This window comes from Penicillium crustosum (genome assembly GCF_028827405.1).
Source record: "Penicillium crustosum strain IBT 35664 chromosome Unknown utg000004l_segment0_segment0, whole genome shotgun sequence".
Lineage (NCBI taxonomy): Eukaryota > Fungi > Ascomycota > Eurotiomycetes > Eurotiales > Aspergillaceae > Penicillium > Penicillium crustosum.
This window is the reverse complement of record NW_026623125.1, coordinates 2,998,659-3,015,244: the sequence shown is the minus strand read 5'-3', so window position 1 is coordinate 3,015,244 and position 16,586 is coordinate 2,998,659. Positions and strand designations below refer to the sequence as shown.

The window sequence follows — 16,586 nt, the reverse complement described above, 5'->3', positions numbered from 1 at the left end:
TAATCGGAGGCCAATATAATCCGCATTCCGATATCTACACGTGACTGGTATCTGGCGACCCCTAAGCCCTAACTGGTGGTCCCGAACAGGTTAATGCGTCCCGGATGACTCATGCGGCTCAGATAGGAAGTTATGCCTCAGGCATAAACCAGGAGATGGCCGGGAAACTCCCCGACTCTCCGCATGAGCTTAATTACAGACAAAGGAAGAGTTGAGGTGAATGTGAGGGGATATCTCGAAATTGAAAGGATTGGCTTGACCTCAGTATATCTCCGGAGCGGTGCATGTGAAATCCAGGCCTAAATTGGTTGATATCATTTCGCAACGCCGGTAGCAACTCCGAGGGTTCGCCCCAAACAAGCAATAATTCATGCCATTCGTCCCCGCTGCCCTACCCCGCTGCACTTTTTATCTCCAAGTGCGTGCGGGCACTCGTCTCCGAAATCTTCCTCTCCTATCTCGTTCTTTTTCCTATAACTATTCCTCTGTCCAAGGAGTTAGACGATCTCGTTCATCGTCAATCGAGTCCTCTCTAGTGAACATCAATTTTTCCCCTATCAGCCCCGCTATCTCACCTTTCCGAAAGTTTTCCGGTTCAGCAATGGCTGCCGCCAAGATTGATGGCACTGCCATCGCGAAGAGCATCCGCCAGGGGTTGAAGTCCGAGATTGAACAGATTCAAGTGACCAACCCTAGATTCAAGCCGAACCTGGTCATCTTCCAGGGTAAGCATGCCCGTCCCCGAGTGTGATTATAGAAGTGCTATATACTAACATGATGATTCTATTTAGTCGGCAACCGATCCGACTCTAGTTGGTTTATCTAGAAATAGTATGGAAAAGATCGTTTGGACTAATGTTACTTAGGTACATATGTGCGCATGAAGCTGAAGGCCGCCCAAGAGGTAAGACTTGCTGTTTGCGATATTCGAGGCATTATCTCACTTTATTCACTAGGCCAACATCATCTGCACCCTGATCAACGTCCCCGAATCGAGCACGGAGCTGCAGGTCATCCAAGAGATCACCAGAGCCAACAATGACCCCGCGATCCACGGTGTCCTCGTTCAATTGCCCCTCCCAAGTCACATGTCTGAGCATGCCATCACATCCGCCGTTGCAGACGAGAAGGATGTTGATGGGTTCGGCGCAATTAATATCGGCGAGTTGGCTAAGCGAGGTGGTCGCCCGCTGTTCACTCCTTGCACCCCTCTGGCGGTGATGGAACTACTCAAGGCAAGCGGTGTAGACCCCGCCGGCAAGGAGGCAGTCGTTTTGGGACGTAGCGACATTGTCGGCAGCCCGGTCAGCTATCTGCTCAAGAACGCCGATGCTACCGTTACTGTCTGCCACTCAAAGACACCTGATATTGCCCGTGTTGTGAAGAACGCCGACATTGTTGTGGCGGCCATTGGCCAGGCCGAGCTTGTCAAGGGTGACTGGCTGAAGCCTGGCGCTGTGGTCATTGATGTTGGTATCAACTACAAGCCTGACGCGACCAAGAAGTCCGGCGAGCGACTGGTCGGCGATGTGGAGTTTGAGTCTGCTTCTCAGGTGGCCTCACAGATCACTCCCGTTCCCGGTGGTGTTGGTCCTATGACAGTGGCTATGTTGTTGAAGAATGTGGTCCACTCCGCCAAGGGCTACTTTGAGAAACAGAAAGACCGCCACGTTACTCCTCTTCCCATTCGCCTACAGACCCCTGTGCCTTCCGATATTGCTATCTCGCGGGCCCAGTACCCCAAGCCCATCACCCAGGTTGCCACTGAGATTGGCATTGCTCCTCATGAGTTGGAGCCCTACGGCCACACCAAGGCCAAGGTCAGCCTCAGTGTGCTGGACCGCCTCTCCCACCGCCGCAACGGAAGATATATCTTGGTCTGCGGTATCACACCCACACCTCTTGGTGAGGGCAAGTCCACCACCACACTAGGTCTCACTCAAGCACTTGGTGCCCACTTGAACCGTATTTCCTTCGCCAACGTCCGTCAGCCCAGCCAAGGTCCTACCTTTGGCATCAAGGGTGGCGCCGCTGGTGGAGGCTACAGTCAGGTTATTCCCATGGATGAATTCAACCTCCACCTTACTGGAGACATTCACGCCATTACCGCTGCGAACAACCTCCTCGCTGCGGCTATTGAGACTCGCATGTTCCATGAGTCCACTCAGAAAGACGGACCTCTTTACAAGCGTCTTGTGCCTGTCAGCAAGGGTAAACGTGAATTCAAGCCCATCATGTTCCGACGTCTGAAGAAGCTGGGTATCGAGAAGACCAACCCAGACGATCTTACCGAGGAGGAAATTACCCGCTTTGCCCGTCTAGATATCGACCCAGAGACCATCACTTGGCGCCGCGTCCTCGATGTCAATGACCGTCACCTGCGTGGTATCACTGTCGGTGTGGCCCCTACTGAGAAGGGCCTGTCTCGCGAGACTGGCTTCGATATTTCCGTCGCTAGTGAGTGCATGGCCATTCTTGCCCTGAGCAACGACTTGGAGGATATGCGTGAGCGACTGGGTCGTATGGTGGTTGCTACTTCTAGAAATGGCGACCCCGTGACTTGCGACGACATTGGTGCCGGTGGCGCCCTCGCCGCCTTGATGAAGGATGCCATTAAGCCAAACCTGATGCAGAGTTTGGAAGGTACTCCTGTGATGGTGCACGCTGGTCCCTTTGCCAACATCAGTATTGGCGCCAGCTCTGCCATCGCTGATAAGCTTGCCCTCAAGCTTGCCGGTACTGAGCCCGATGAGGATCATGAAGCCAAGACCGGTTTCGTGGTCACTGAAGCTGGCTTTGACTTCACCATGGGTGGCGAGCGCTTCTTTAACATCAAGTGCCGCTCCTCTGGTCTGGTTCCGGACACTGTCGTTATTGTGGCTACTGTCCGTGCGCTGAAGGTCCACGGCGGCGGCCCCGAGATCAAGCCCGGTGCCCCTCTCCAGGAGGTCTACCGCACCGAGAATGTGGATGTTCTCCGCAAGGGTTGTGTTAACCTGCGGAAGCACATTGCCAACGCCAAGCAGTACGGTGTTCCGGTGGTGGTCGCGATCAACAAGTTCGAGACTGATACCGATGCTGAAATTGCTGTCATCAAGGAAGAGGCGATCGCTGCTGGTGCCGAGGATGCTGTCCCTGCCAACCATTGGGCCGAGGGTGGAGCCGGTGCCGTTGATCTGGCCAAGGCTGTCATGACCGCCAGCTCCAAGGAGAAGGACTTCAAGCTTCTCTACGGACTGGATGGCACTATTCAGGAGCGCATCGAGCGCATCGGCCAGGCCATGTATGGCGCTGAGAAGGTCGAGTTCAGTGAATTGGCCCAGAAGAAGGTCGACACTTACACCAAGCAAGGGTTCTCTAACCTGCCGATCTGTATCGCCAAGACCCAGTACTCACTCAGTCACGACCCTGCCCTTAAGGGCGCCCCCACCGGCTTCACTGTGCCGATTCGGGACGTTCGATTGGCTGTGGGCGCTGGATACCTGTAAGTTTTTGTTCCTGGATTTTGTGGGAACTCAACACGCTAATAATATAACTATAGCTACGCTCTGGCTGCCGACATCCAGACCATTCCCGGACTGCCCACTGCCCCCGGCTACCTCAATGTGGACATTGACACCGAGACTGGTGACATCGATGGACTGTTCTAGATTACGATATAGATAGGGAGATATTTGGAGCTTGCATATACCACTGTTCAGAATTTCGATTCTTTCAACACATACGATAATTGGCGTCTGATCGGGCCCTTAGATGGAGATTTTTCAACATAGCGCAATCCGGGGCAATTGGACATGTGAAATTCATTTTGACAATATTCATCATAATCAATATAATTTTTTCTCAGTCTCCATATAAATCGTACAATTCGGTTGGAGCTTTTCCGGGGTCAAAAAGGGAGGGCCGGTCAAGGCCGGAGTTGAGCTCCGTTCTCCGGGAACCGCTCTATCACCGCATATAGCCTTCTTCAGCGGGTCGGTTGATGGAGCTTGAAAATAAAAATTTAGCTGAGAAAGGATTAGATCGATGAGTCAGGACAAATTGAATAGAAAGATTTAAAGATTTAAAGAAATCCACGTGAAATTGTCCCCCAAAATATTCCAAACCGTTTCAAAAGTCTTCAATATCTCGTGACTGTCCGGCTTCGGCGCTTCTTTTTGCGGAGTTGTTCATAAGATCCCCAACCTCCATTACACCGGACAAGGCTTTTTCCTCTTCTACCCTTCTTTAAACACACTTCAATCTCTTTACCGGTAATTATCCCCTAGTTTATTTGCCTTACTCATCTCATTCCGATCAAATTCCCGTATTGCCCCGGTTTCCTCTTACCCAAGTCCCGGAAATCGCATCTTCTCTCTACCCTTTCTCCGGGAAATTTCCCGACTCCACACTTTCCTTTCTGCCGAACCTCATTCCCTCGGCTGTAATCAGCGAGTGAGGCGACTCATATCCCGCTCAGCCAAACAAAATCTGCGAAATTGGCGCTGACGTCCTTAGCTATCCCACGATGAACGCTCTCCGGTCCAGTTCCGCACTCGCTCGTCGGTCCCTTGCGACCCCTCCTGCCCCTCTCTCTTCTACTTCTCGTCTTATTTCTTCTTCTTCCTTTATTTCTTCTTCCAAGAGAACTATCTCCTCTACCACTCTCTCTCAACGAACTAATCGAGTTGCTGCTTCTTCCCGCTGGTCCGGATCGATCCCTTCGTCTCTCACTCAAACCCGCACTATGGCTACCGAAACCAAGATCAAGGTCAAGACCCCTGTGGTCGAGTTGGATGGTGATGAGGTATGGGACAACTCCTCCTTTTATAGTTCAAAGTTTCAATCAGCCTGTTTCACAAGCCCGTACATCCTCGTGCTCGGGTTGCGTGTTTTCGTCGAAAACGCGGGGAAACACGGGGAATATCGCGATAACACATGTGTCAATCGGACGATGACGCCGCCCTAGGCTTTGAAACTCATTTTTTGACACATGCTAACCAATTGATTTTCGTGAACATAGATGACTCGTATTATCTGGCAAGAAATCAGAGAAAAGGTAAGCTCATCGTCCCCTCCTCGACCGGGCTTGATCTGCATGATCCCCACTGTTGCAGGGTGCATGCAGTTGATGCATCATATTACATGCCGGCTCGAATTTTTGATACTAATTGGCTGCCTATAGTTGATTCTGCCTTACCTTGATATTGATCTCAAGTACTACGATCTGGGTATTGAGTACCGTGATGAGACCAACGACCAGGTTACCATTGATGCCGCCGAGGCCATTAAGAAGTATGGTGTTGGTGTCAAGTGTGCCACCATCACCCCCGATGAGGCCCGTGTCAAGGAGTTCAACCTGAAGAAGAGTAAGCTCATTAAGCTCAGCGGCCGAAGCCCGTTTTGTGTAGCACAAAAATAGCTAATTATTTCTAGTGTGGCTCTCCCCCAACGGCACTATCCGCAACATCCTGTGAGTAAACTCAATCCGATTGGCTTTGACCGTTCACTAATGATCTATCTAGTGGCGGTACCGTGTTCCGTGAGCCCATTGTCATTCCCCGCATTCCCCGCCTGGTCCCTGGCTGGACTAAGCCTATTGTCATTGGCCGCCACGCCTTCGGTGACCAGTACCGTGCCCAGGACCGCGTCATCCCTGGCCCCGGTAAGCTCGAGTTGGTCTACACCCCTACCGGTGGTGAGCCCGAGCGCGTCCAGGTCTACGACTTCCAGGGTGGTGGTATCGCCCAGTGCCAGTACAACACCGATGAGTCCATCGCTGGCTTCGCCCACTCCTCCTTCAAGATGGCTCTCATGAAGGGTCTTCCCCTCTACATGAGCACCAAGAACACTATCCTCAAGAAGTACGATGGCCGCTTCAAGGACATCTTCGAGGATATCTTCCAGAAGGAGTACAAGAAGGACTTCGATGCCAAGGGCATCTGGTACGAGCACCGTCTCATTGACGACATGGTCGCTCAGATGATCAAGTCCGAGGGTGGCTTCGTCATGGCTCTTAAGAGTGAGTTTCCCGTCTATCCCGTATTGGTTTATCTCTTTAATTCTTATCTAACACGTATTTCCAGACTACGACGGTGATGTCCAGTCCGATATCGTCGCCCAGGGCTTCGGCTCTCTCGGTCTGATGACCTCCGCTCTGGCCACCCCCAACGGCGATGCCTACGAGTCCGAGGCCGCCCACGGAACCGTGACCCGTCACTACCGCGAGCACCAGAAGGGTAAGGAGACCTCCACCAACCCCATCGCCTCCATCTTCGCCTGGACCCGTGGTCTCGTCCAGCGTGGTGTCCTCGACAACACCCCTGAGGTTGTCACTTTCGCCGAGGAGCTCGAGCGTGCCTGCGTTGATGTCGTCAACGAGGAGGCTATTATGACTAAGGATCTGGCTCTCGCCTGTGGCCGCAAGGACCGCGAGGCTTGGGTTACCACTGGCGAGTACATGGCTGCCGTTGAGCGGAGGCTGAAGGCCAACCTCAAGGCTCGCCTGTAGATTGTTTTCCCATTTGCTGCAAAATTTGATGAGATACTCCCGTTTTAGAATCCCTAGCGGAAAGACATTGGCCTAATTTTGATTGGTCATTTTTGTATAGTTTGCAATTGAATTGTCATTCTGTATACCTTTCTTCCGAAGTAGATTGTAGGCAACTAGTTTCTAGTATTTGTCGTGATAATTTTAGGTTCCATGCTTATTCCACGTGCTACCAGTCTATAGCTACCTCGCTCCCACAGGGGCAAACCTTGGAAAAGTTTTCCTTCGTCAATTGCAGGGGACATACCATTTAACCACTCCAGACGTCACCAACGCCACATTGTGTTTAGGAATCAGAAAAGTGTAAAGTCGATATTAGCACGAATCACGCGGATCTCAATAAGGAAATGATAGTTTCATCTTCAACAACCGAAAATCAATTCCAAACCTTAAGCCAGAAAGCATCCATAGAGAAGGTGTCCCAAGTAAAAGCCAAACAAGGATCTTGAACTTGATAATGTGATATCTGGCTAGGCTGCCCTGGTTACCTTCTCCAGAGTTACGGGGTAAGGTCGTTACCGAACAATCCCAAACCTTCGAACCAATTAGGATGTGGGTCGGCTACGGGGATCCACAACTCTATTCGGACAGCCAATCATCTGCTTCGGGCTTTAGTAGCGATCGACCTAGAGCGAGGTCTTGACGCAAGTGGTTGTCCTTGTTTCCTAATCCGGCCATTTCGTCTTTTTGGTCTTTTTTTATGGTTGTACCAACAGTAGGAGAGTGAATCTTGATTGGAAGAACGGGGGTTAGGTGTGAATTCATAGAAGCTGACGCAGATTTTGCTGCCAAACTTGTGTTCGTCTCGGGTAGAGATGTGTGTGGATTAAGACTGTTCATCTCTTTTCTCTCTTTTGCTTTATTTTCTACTTAAATTAAGCTTCTTTACTTACAATTCGACGATTCTACCTGCTCAGTATTCAGTCGCAGTCTGATGGCGGTACTGGTGCATATTCCCACTGCATTTCGTTCAATATAATGTCAGATGTCTACTCTACGGCTTTCCACTAAAATCCGGTTGATATCTTTTTAAATTTATCAATTGATCCCCTTACCGATTGGATGTACGTTGTGATCGTCACTTCGGCCTTTATGGGGCTGGCGGTTTTGACTGTCGCCCTCCGGCTATACACTCGGGTCTACGTGGTGAAGGCTCCTGGACTAGATGATTTGATTATAATAGCTGCATTGGTATGTATTTCTATCGACTATGCATACCACAACAACATAAATATCTCAAACGATGTGGGGAGTGAGAGTACAACGCTAATCGTCTAATAAAGCTCGTCGACCTAGCATTCTTCGCCTTTATAATTCTTGGTAAGTGGTCCATCCCAGCAATGCCATTAGTATACATTCCAATCTAACGAGTTCCTCTAAAGAACGAGAATATGGCATTGGCGTCCCCGTGTCAGAACTATCGGAAGATGAGATTCAACGCCAACTATTTGTACGAATAAAATCCCTTCTGCCATGAGATAAGTCACTAATAAAGCCAAATCGCAGTGGTTATGGCTTTCTGTCCCTTTTTACAACATGACTATGATCCTAGCCAAGTTCTCAGCCCTGACTCTCTTCACCCGTCTCTTCCGTCCCCGTCCCTTCCGCTTGGCTACCTACATCATAATGGGCTTTCTCACTATCATAGGCCTATGGACGACCCTAAGTGGCTTTTTCTTCTGCGTCCCTATCCACGCCTTCTGGAGTCCGTCTGCAGAGGTCCGCGAGACGAAATGTCTACCCTCCGGCCCTGTGTGGTTTACCAATGCGGCACTCCAGACGATTACCGACATAGTGATATTGATTTTGCCCATGCCGCTGTTATGGAAGCTACAACTACCGAGTAGACAAAAATGGGGAATAATTGTGGTTTTCAGTCTTGGGATCATGTAAGTCGAACTGAATCATTGTGGTTGATCTCAGGAACCAAGCTGACTTTTCTTATAGTATTGTTGCCACCAGTTCCGCTCGCATGTATCCATTGAGCGTCATGGTTGCCGGAGGAGACTTTACCTGTAAGTATACAACTTCATTTTCACATACTGCAACATGCGAAAAGAAAAGAAAAATAAAACTAACACACCAACAGATGCAAATGCCCAAGCAGCCCTCTGGTCCTTCCTCGAAGCAAACGTATCCATCATCTGCGTCTGTCTGCCACCTCTCCATCCACTCCTCTCCCGCCTGTTCTCATTCTTCTTCCTCCCTCGACCGATACCCTCCCGGCCCTCAAAGGTTCATTCCAATAGAACCCAGATGAGCGAGCCTCTCCACCGGGATGGTAGTATCTGGTGTAATGAACTCTTCAGTCCCGGGCCAGCGAGTTACTCTGCTAGTATTTCCAAGGTCGATACGAATGAAGATGAGCATGAGAACGAGGAGGGGATTCGGGTTAAACGAGAGTTAAGGATGCAGTCTGATACCCTTACCCCTGTTGTCAGGGCTCATTCTGCGAAAAGTCTTCGTTTCGACATTGAGATGGGGGAGGGGGTAACGAGGAGTAGGACTGCGCATGCGAAGCCATGCTCGAATCCTAGTGTCGAGAGGGATTTCGGTGATTTTGGGGACTTCGAGTTCCCGGACTATAAGGAGAGGATGAATGCTCCTATTTGAAATTGCTGCGGATTGTATATATTAAGCATCAAGAAAGCCAGGGATGTAATTGCATATAGTGACGATATGAATAATGATGTTAACCTTACAGCTTGGATCATATTGTAGTTAGTTCACGTAGAATATTTAAAAAGCTTGATATATATAGTGTCCCGTCATGACCCTATCGTCAAAACTGAAGGTAAGGATCTATGCGGAAATGGCACTAGTAAACGTGACTAGTGTGAATAAGAAACAGATGGCCATGAACCTATGTACGATATCAAAGATTTGCTCGTGAGATAATCTTCCTTTGCATAGCTTGCTCAATAGCCTTAGCCACAGCAACACATTTCTCTTCACCAAACCGGCCGCCAACAACTTGTATGCCAACTGGCATACCATCGACCAGATTGATATCATCTAAACACGGATTAGCATCGTTCAGGAAGGCTCCAATATTGGATGTACTCACACTGCTGCTTATTAAACTTATCACTATCATTTCTCGGAACATGAGCCAGCCATTCTTCATCCGGAATATCCTTCGCCCTTGAAGCAGTAGTCACCGGCACTGCCAGCGCGGCATAGCCAAGGAAATTCCAGATACTCGTGTAACCCACATATGCACTGGACTTAACCCATGTCCACGGTTTATATCCTACCCATGAAGTATTGGGCATGATCAAAGCGTCGAGATCGGAGGATATCCATCTATCGAGATATGCCGATTCGAAATTGTATTTATCCGCATTAAGCTGCGATATATGTTAGCAGGCTGTAACCAAAATCCTAAGACAGGAGTTCCTCACTTGGTGCGTTTGACTAGTAGTCAAAGTATCCTCGGGTTTACCAACGAGCATACCCTCAACAAGCGGCTCGCCGGTCTTTTCGATTTGTCTTCGACAGCCCTCCCCACCATCAGAGAAGATAGCCTTTGCCCAGAGCTCGTAAGCATAACTATGCGAGGAGGCATCCCACTCAAACACTAAAAGTTGTTAGTAGGTGCTTCAAAGTAGCCGCCGGAGAGCTTGTTTTCAGTTATCATACCATCATGTCCTGCCGCTTTCAGCGCCTCAATAACCTCACGCATAGCTCTGGCAATTGGCGGCTGAACCTTGACAACACCATCATCAACCAGAAATCCAATCCTCAGTCTCTTCGCACCAGGAGAAGCCAGCTCCTTCCTCCATGCCACAGGTGCGACATGCTGATCAACCTCCCACGACTTCGCCTCCGGCAAAACCTCCATATATCTCTCAATAGTTGTAAGACTACAGGCCATAGGCCCAGCAACGGATCTCACAATATCCTGTCCAGGGCTATAAATTATTGAAATCAGCACCTTCTTCTTTTTAACCACCCAACACATCAAAACCAGGGAATAAATGAATAAACTCACTTTCCCCTCTCATACGGATGTCTCCCGGGACTAGGCGACAATCCATAAAGTCCACAAAGCGCAGCAGGAATACGAATCGAACCACCTAGATCGGTACCAATCCCAAGCACGCTTCCACGCGCAGCAATAAGTGATCCCTCGCCGCCGGAACTCCCACCGGAAATCAGCTCGCGGTTGAAGGGGTTGACGCATTGACCGAAGACATGGTTGTAAGAGTCGGACATCATCATTGATTGTGGGAGATTAGTTTTCACGTAGAGGACGGCGCCGAGACGGCGCAGTGTTCGCGCTACGGATTTGTCTGCTTTTGCCGGGTTGTTGGTGAGGCCGACCCAGCCTGGATTTTGAATTTGTTATTAGTATGTAAATTCAAAAATAATGTACGAAGAAGTAGGGTTTTCTTTCTATGTGGCAGGTGTGAGAGAAATAAGGGTGTAATTTACCGATTGAAGTGTCTACTCCTTGAACGGAGAATAAATCTTTGATGGATACTGGTAATCCGTGTAGAGGACCAATAGTTTTCCCCGTCTTAGCGAGGTAGTCGTCTAGTTCCTGGGCGACAGCGAAGGCCTCCTCGAAGAAGATCTCCGTACAACATGTTGTGAGTTGGTGAGCGAGGGCGGCACGTTTAGCGAAGACTTGAGTCAGCTTTAAAGATGAGAGTTCTCCGGATGAAAGCTTGCGGAGAAGGACGGCGATATCGGTCTCTTCCGTGAGAGCGAGTTCCTCTGGACTGAGGATGCGACGCAGATATTCCAGAGCGTCTGGGGCGGATTCTATGGAGGGAACGGGATCTAAGCGCCATTCGGGGAGGATGAGGGAGAGTTGGTCAGCGCGCTTTTGAGCGCAACGGTCTTGGTACGAAGTAGCCATCGAGGAATTCCTATGTTTATGGCCGAACTAGAAGAGCTAAAAAAATTGGAAATTCGGGTTATAACAGGGCCTTTATATGCGTTCAAGACCTATTTAGGTACTATGTAGGTAGATAAGAAGTAAGATGGGTTACCCGATTAGGAAGGCTATCTAATCGACGATAACCCCCACACCGAACATCCTCCACCTCCTCTCACATTGGGCCTCGGCGTCCGGATAACGAGGGAACTCGCACGACTGGCAGTTCCGCCAGTAATTTCGGATTATCTCGCACTGTCGTGCTGTCGAGGCACTCATCGCTGTCAGGTATGCGGGGGTAGCCAAGTGTACGTAGAACCTTGATGTAGAAGGGATGTCTGCAATAGCCTGGCAAGCCCGATCTACCATGGAGGAGACTACGGTTGAATGATATGTGGATGCGGGGGGATCGCCGCCCATAGTAATTCCCGCGCGACTGAACGCCATGATTGCCGCGGCCCCTCTATACACGGTCGCAGCAAGATTGCGGTCTGTGGAGTCGCCTGTGTTGAGTTGGAGTATTTGGGCCATTGCTCGGGAGCTGAGGTCCATGGTGCGGATTCCATCATGGTCGCGGTGTTTTGCAAGATAAACTAATAGATCGAATGTATCTGGTGGACATCCGACTGAATCGAAGAATCCGGCAGATAAGGTCTCGCGATGCCAGTCTTCGAAAATTAATGGACTTTCTCTGACGAGAGCGCCTGTAACATCAAACCACACTAGATATGCGAGGACATCGGCTAGACCGGCGATCTCGTCGCAGAGGTTGTCCAGATCGGCCTTATTTTGGCAGTGTAGGTCTAGCAGTGAGCGTGCGCCTTGGAGATGGCAATGCCAGTTGCCAAAGGATCCGCAGCATACTTCAAACATGGCGAAAGTGGCGATGCCAAAGAGCGCGATTGGGTGCGCGGACTGGATAACTTGACTCAGGTTTGTCAAGGCCACTAGATGCGACTGCAGGGATTCTTTGTTGTTTGCATCTTGGATGCGCGAGCGGGCGAAGCTTAACGTGCGTGATATCAGTTGGATTCCTTCTTCTGGGATGTCACGGCTGCTGGATTGAAGTTGTTGGCAGAAAGTGTCCAGTAGGTCGACAAAGCCATATAGATTGATAATCGATGCTGACTTGCTGGCAACTTCAATGTGTGTTTCTTCATTGGGAATTTTTGAAGTGCTTTTTGGTGATTTCAATTTCTTGTCATCTACCCATACAACTCGGTGCGGATAGCTGCATGCTTCTCCACTCTGGAGACAGGCTTGACATCGAGGCCGGTTCAGGTCACATTTGACCCCTCGGAGTTTGCAGCGACCACAGTCTCGGTCATGCCGGATGCCCCGGGGCTTTTTCACTTTCATGGTGTGTGAAGTGGCCTGGTTGGGAAGGCTATCAATTAATCCCTGGAGTATAGTGCGGGGGTTGCGGACACTTTCCCGATTGAGCTCAGGTGGACCTCGGGAGCTCTCGTATCTTCTTTGCTTTTTTTTTTCTTATCTCCAATCTTGTTCTCATCCAATGCCTTCCAACATCCTTTGATATCCGAGAGAACAAGAAAGGAGTCAGTAGCTATCTAGCAGTGAACTTGGAAAGATGGAATACTTGGATTCAATTCCGGTTGGATTCTGAGAAGGAAAGCGAGAGACAATATCACCAACTGGGAGACAGTCAAAAATAACAAAACAAGCAAACGAAAGACAATTTTATTAACCGAAAGCCACTTTTGAATAACAAAAGGAAACGAGAGGGAATGTCGCCGGGAGCTAGCTGGAAACAAAACCACGAGGGAAACAAGACGCAAGGTCATCAACTATCTACTTGAGGAAAGCAAAATGACCAAATAAACACAAAATCTTGCCGAAAACAAGAATGCCAAAAAAAGTGAAGGGGAAGGAGAGGCAGTTCACCAGGCGTCAGCTGGGAACCCAAAAAAAGCAACCGAAAGTAAGAATCGAAGAAAGCTAGACCCACCAAAGCGAAATAGAAAAGAAGGACATCTATCTATAGACCAAAACCCTGTCAAAATAAACTTGTATCAAGTCCAGTAATAAAGACAGTGGTACAGCTTCATGTTTTGTACAGACCACTCTCGATCATCATTTAGTGCTTGCACATACCCGGGCTCCAGTTAGGAATCCGCATCATGTTCCGATAAGGTTGCTTGCCACGATCAGACTGCTTTCTGCGTTGCATCATGCGCTCACGTCGATCGCGTCTCTTGGTAGCCGAATTCGGTTGCTCTGGCTTCAGCGTCAGTGCCTCCATTGAGGTCGCTAGTTGCCGTGATCTATCAGCCTTCCTTTCTTCCGCGCGTCGACGACGCAGTACAACCTTTCGACGATGCTTTGAGATAACACGGATGGAGGAGATTTGAGAAACCTTGGAATTCTTTGAAACCTTTGAAACCTTTGAGCCTGAGACCTGGGACAGACTCTTCGCTTCTGCGACACTGATGCTTGCATGCAAACTGCTTCCACGGGACATCCTTCTTCTTCGCATTCTCTTCATGTGCTCAATGGCAGCAACTGTGAGAGATCGAGTGGAGGCAATACTGCCACTTTGCATTGATACAAGACTTTCGTTTTGTAGTGATGCAACGCGCTGGGGCTTGGGAAACGATCCAGCATCATGTGCATGTGTATAAGAGAGCTCAGGACTGCGAGCATTCCCCGAGTTGGCTACAGAAAGAGGAGGGCTGCCAACGCCGACTGCACCAAAGACCTGACGAGGAATCGAGTTCTCTATGCTCAGGCGTCGCTTCAGCCCAGAAGAGTCTGGAGCAACATTCGGATACTGCGAGTTCATGTCGACCATACACATTCCAACAAATGGGGCCTGGAGAATTGCGCCGAAAGGAGGCTGCTCCAAGAAGTGGCTTGGTGGGTCATGATGAAGCACGGTAGGCAAGGAAGCAGCACCACTTCTATCGGCCTTTGGTGAGACAGGACAGTCTTTGGCCGAGGCATCATTGTCGGCTGCAACAGAAGAAGTTCCTCGTTCGGAGACGCTCTGGTGCAGTGAGTCTACACCGTACGAGCAGTGATGACAGAGAACGTCATATTCCCCTTCTCGTGGTATGAAGGTCATTGACGCCGGGTACATTCCCATGTACATGTCAGGGGCCCAGTTGCAAATTTCCAACCAAGAAGGTAATTCGTCAAGTGGGATCAGAGGCGTCCAGAAACCTCCGGGACGTAGGATGCAAAATCGGGGTCGAGGCCGGAGAATGAAGTTGGGAGGGAATTGAGAAGCTTGGACAAAGACTGGAGGTGGGGTAGAATGCTGCATGTTGAAGAGACAGGAAGAAGATTAGAATGAGTGTAGTCGAACAATGAATATATAAATTAAAGAGTGTTGGATGAAAGAGTGTATGAAACGAGAGGAAGAAGAGGAAGAAGAAGAGGAGGGATGATGGAGTTTTGTTCATGTACAGTAGTTCTGTGGAAGGAACAAGATTATAGGAAGGAGCGGAGATGGGCCAAATATGAATAAAAGGAAAGAGCAAAGGATGTCTCATATCAAGGGAACTGGAGGTATGATCATACCTAGGTATTTAATATCCATAGATGGTTCCAAGGTCCCATTTGGTACCAATTTGGAATGGCTTGGTTCATCTGATTTGCAGCGGGCGTCCTCTTCAAACAGGGTTAGTACTTTGATCCGGCATTCAAGCTCGTACAGCTTATGATTTTGTTTGGACCCAAAGGACGGATAGTTTCAGATATATTCCAAATAAATCTATGATTTCGTACATCTTAGAGCTCTCCAGTATGGCCATTTAAATATGCCATAGTTTCGTGTGAGTGCTAGTAGATAGTGGGGAATAACTTACACTTTATTCAAAGCCCGAGTCTAATATTGAATCTTATTCTCACAGCTGGACCAAACGTATCGGCGTAACAAAAGAAACGGGAAGAGATCAAATTCAATGATGCATGTAGTAACGTATCTATATACGGTAGTTTGTAATGCGAATGGCATCGAATCCCACACATCCTCCCAAAGATAGTGTTGGAATCACCATCACCTATATGTAGGTAGAACGTCATACATACTGCCTACTAAGGTAGGGCTATTTTCTCATTTGCACTCCAAGCTTCATACTTCAATCATCTTATCTATAATCTTATCTCTTATCATATCGCATCTTATCGGAATATCAAAGCTTATCGGCCCGGACGCAAACGACATCCGAGCTACTACTCTGGGAGCCTAGTGTTGCACAACCTCCTCCTCTGACTCTGACCTGCCTACCTTCATTTCCTCCTCACCTCTCCTCCTCCTCGATCTCAAACCATCGTAATCAGCCCCCCAATCCATCATGACAACCCTCACAGACCCAACCAACGCAACCCGCGCAACCCCCAGCATCCCCATTGACAAAGCAACCCTCCACATCGGCAGCTCAACCTTCATAACCGCCCCCTCTCACGAAGTCTGGGCCGCCCTAACAAACACCTCAACTTGGCCAAGCTGGAACACCTTCGTACCACGCGTATCCATCCGCTCCCAGCCAGCCCCAGACCCATCTCCATCCACCTCCGCACCAGACCCAACACCTGCATCAACAGCCACACCAACCACCCAATCAACAAGTACAGATGCAAACACAGCTCTATCCCCAATTCTCCAAAAAGGAACAAAATTCACCTTACACGTCCGCATGGACTCAACCTCCACCAAGCCCCAGCCGGCAACAGATGTACATGTCTACGTCAGTGAATTCAGAGTGCCGAATGCGGAGACTGGCGAGGTCGGCCGTATTGTCTGGTGCGCCGACCACGAAGCATCGGGTTCATTCTCGCCGTCGCTTTTGAAGGCGGAGCGCGTGCATGAGATTACGGCTGTTGAGGGTGGGACGGAAGTGCGGAATTGGGAGGCGCAGGTTGGGTGGTTGGTTTATGTGGTGCGGTGGATGTACAAGGCTAAGCTGGAGGCGAATTTTGAGATGTGGGTTGCTGATTTGAAGGGATTTGTTGAAGGGGGCAGTAATGCTGGTTCTTCTTGATTAATTGAAGTCAATGTACTCAGTTCTCGTGGGTTTGTTTTGGGTATCTGGCGTTGGCGTTGTTTGCTTTCTACTCGCTACTCTACTCGAGAATGACTACTCTGCTCCGAATCGAAATCGTTACTATGATGAGATATTACTCTGGGATGAAACATTGATATCCGTA

General features: G+C 49.3%; 7 protein-coding genes across 7 annotated transcripts; 4 read left to right on the top strand and 3 right to left on the bottom strand.

Moving 5' to 3' along the window:
• Positions 1 to 226: 226 nt before the first annotated feature.
• N7487_010184 (C-1-tetrahydrofolate synthase) lies at positions 227 to 3,813 on the top strand. The gene is made up of 5 exons (XM_056877914.1): positions 227 to 725; positions 792 to 812; positions 867 to 904; positions 957 to 3,484; positions 3,542 to 3,813. The coding sequence occupies exons 1-5, from the start codon at positions 371 to 373 to the stop codon at positions 3,648 to 3,650; spliced, it is 3,051 nt and encodes a 1,016-aa protein (XP_056726494.1). The 5' UTR covers positions 227 to 370; the 3' UTR covers positions 3,651 to 3,813.
• Positions 3,814 to 4,106: 293 nt separating this feature from the next.
• N7487_010183 (NADP-dependent isocitrate dehydrogenase) lies at positions 4,107 to 6,490 on the top strand (the record flags this gene model as incomplete). Its single annotated transcript, XM_056877913.1, has 7 exons — positions 4,107 to 4,439; positions 4,498 to 4,786; positions 5,003 to 5,038; positions 5,165 to 5,348; positions 5,416 to 5,452; positions 5,505 to 6,001; positions 6,066 to 6,490. The coding sequence occupies exons 2-7, from the start codon at positions 4,508 to 4,510 to the stop codon at positions 6,488 to 6,490; spliced, it is 1,458 nt and encodes a 485-aa protein (XP_056726493.1). The 5' UTR covers positions 4,107 to 4,439; positions 4,498 to 4,507.
• Positions 6,491 to 7,591: 1,101 nt separating this feature from the next.
• N7487_010182 (uncharacterized protein) lies at positions 7,592 to 9,142 on the top strand (the record flags this gene model as incomplete). The annotated part of the gene is made up of 6 exons (XM_056877912.1): positions 7,592 to 7,720; positions 7,813 to 7,849; positions 7,912 to 7,979; positions 8,036 to 8,418; positions 8,477 to 8,544; positions 8,619 to 9,142. 6 exons carry the CDS (start codon positions 7,592 to 7,594, stop codon positions 9,140 to 9,142), a joined length of 1,209 nt encoding a protein of 402 aa, XP_056726492.1.
• Positions 9,143 to 9,404: 262 nt separating this feature from the next.
• Positions 9,405 to 11,396, bottom strand: N7487_010181 (uncharacterized protein; the record flags this gene model as incomplete). The annotated part of the gene is made up of 6 exons (XM_056877911.1): positions 9,405 to 9,544; positions 9,597 to 9,879; positions 9,934 to 10,109; positions 10,172 to 10,443; positions 10,524 to 10,860; positions 10,967 to 11,396. 6 exons carry the CDS (start codon positions 11,394 to 11,396, stop codon positions 9,405 to 9,407), a joined length of 1,638 nt encoding a protein of 545 aa, XP_056726491.1.
• A 150-nt stretch (positions 11,397 to 11,546) lies between these two features.
• On the bottom strand, positions 11,547 to 12,773 carry N7487_010180 (Zn(II)2Cys6 transcription factor; the record flags this gene model as incomplete). Its single annotated transcript, XM_056877910.1, has 1 exon — positions 11,547 to 12,773. One exon carries the CDS (start codon positions 12,771 to 12,773, stop codon positions 11,547 to 11,549), a length of 1,227 nt encoding a protein of 408 aa, XP_056726490.1.
• Positions 12,774 to 13,512: 739 nt separating this feature from the next.
• On the bottom strand, positions 13,513 to 14,700 carry N7487_010179 (uncharacterized protein; the record flags this gene model as incomplete). The annotated part of the gene is made up of 1 exon (XM_056877909.1): positions 13,513 to 14,700. The coding sequence occupies one exon, from the start codon at positions 14,698 to 14,700 to the stop codon at positions 13,513 to 13,515; it is 1,188 nt and encodes a 395-aa protein (XP_056726489.1).
• Positions 14,701 to 15,733: 1,033 nt separating this feature from the next.
• On the top strand, positions 15,734 to 16,420 carry N7487_010178 (SRPBCC domain-containing protein; the record flags this gene model as incomplete). Its single annotated transcript, XM_056877908.1, has 1 exon — positions 15,734 to 16,420. The coding sequence occupies one exon, from the start codon at positions 15,734 to 15,736 to the stop codon at positions 16,418 to 16,420; it is 687 nt and encodes a 228-aa protein (XP_056726488.1).
• Between the last annotated feature and the right edge of the window lie 166 nt (positions 16,421 to 16,586).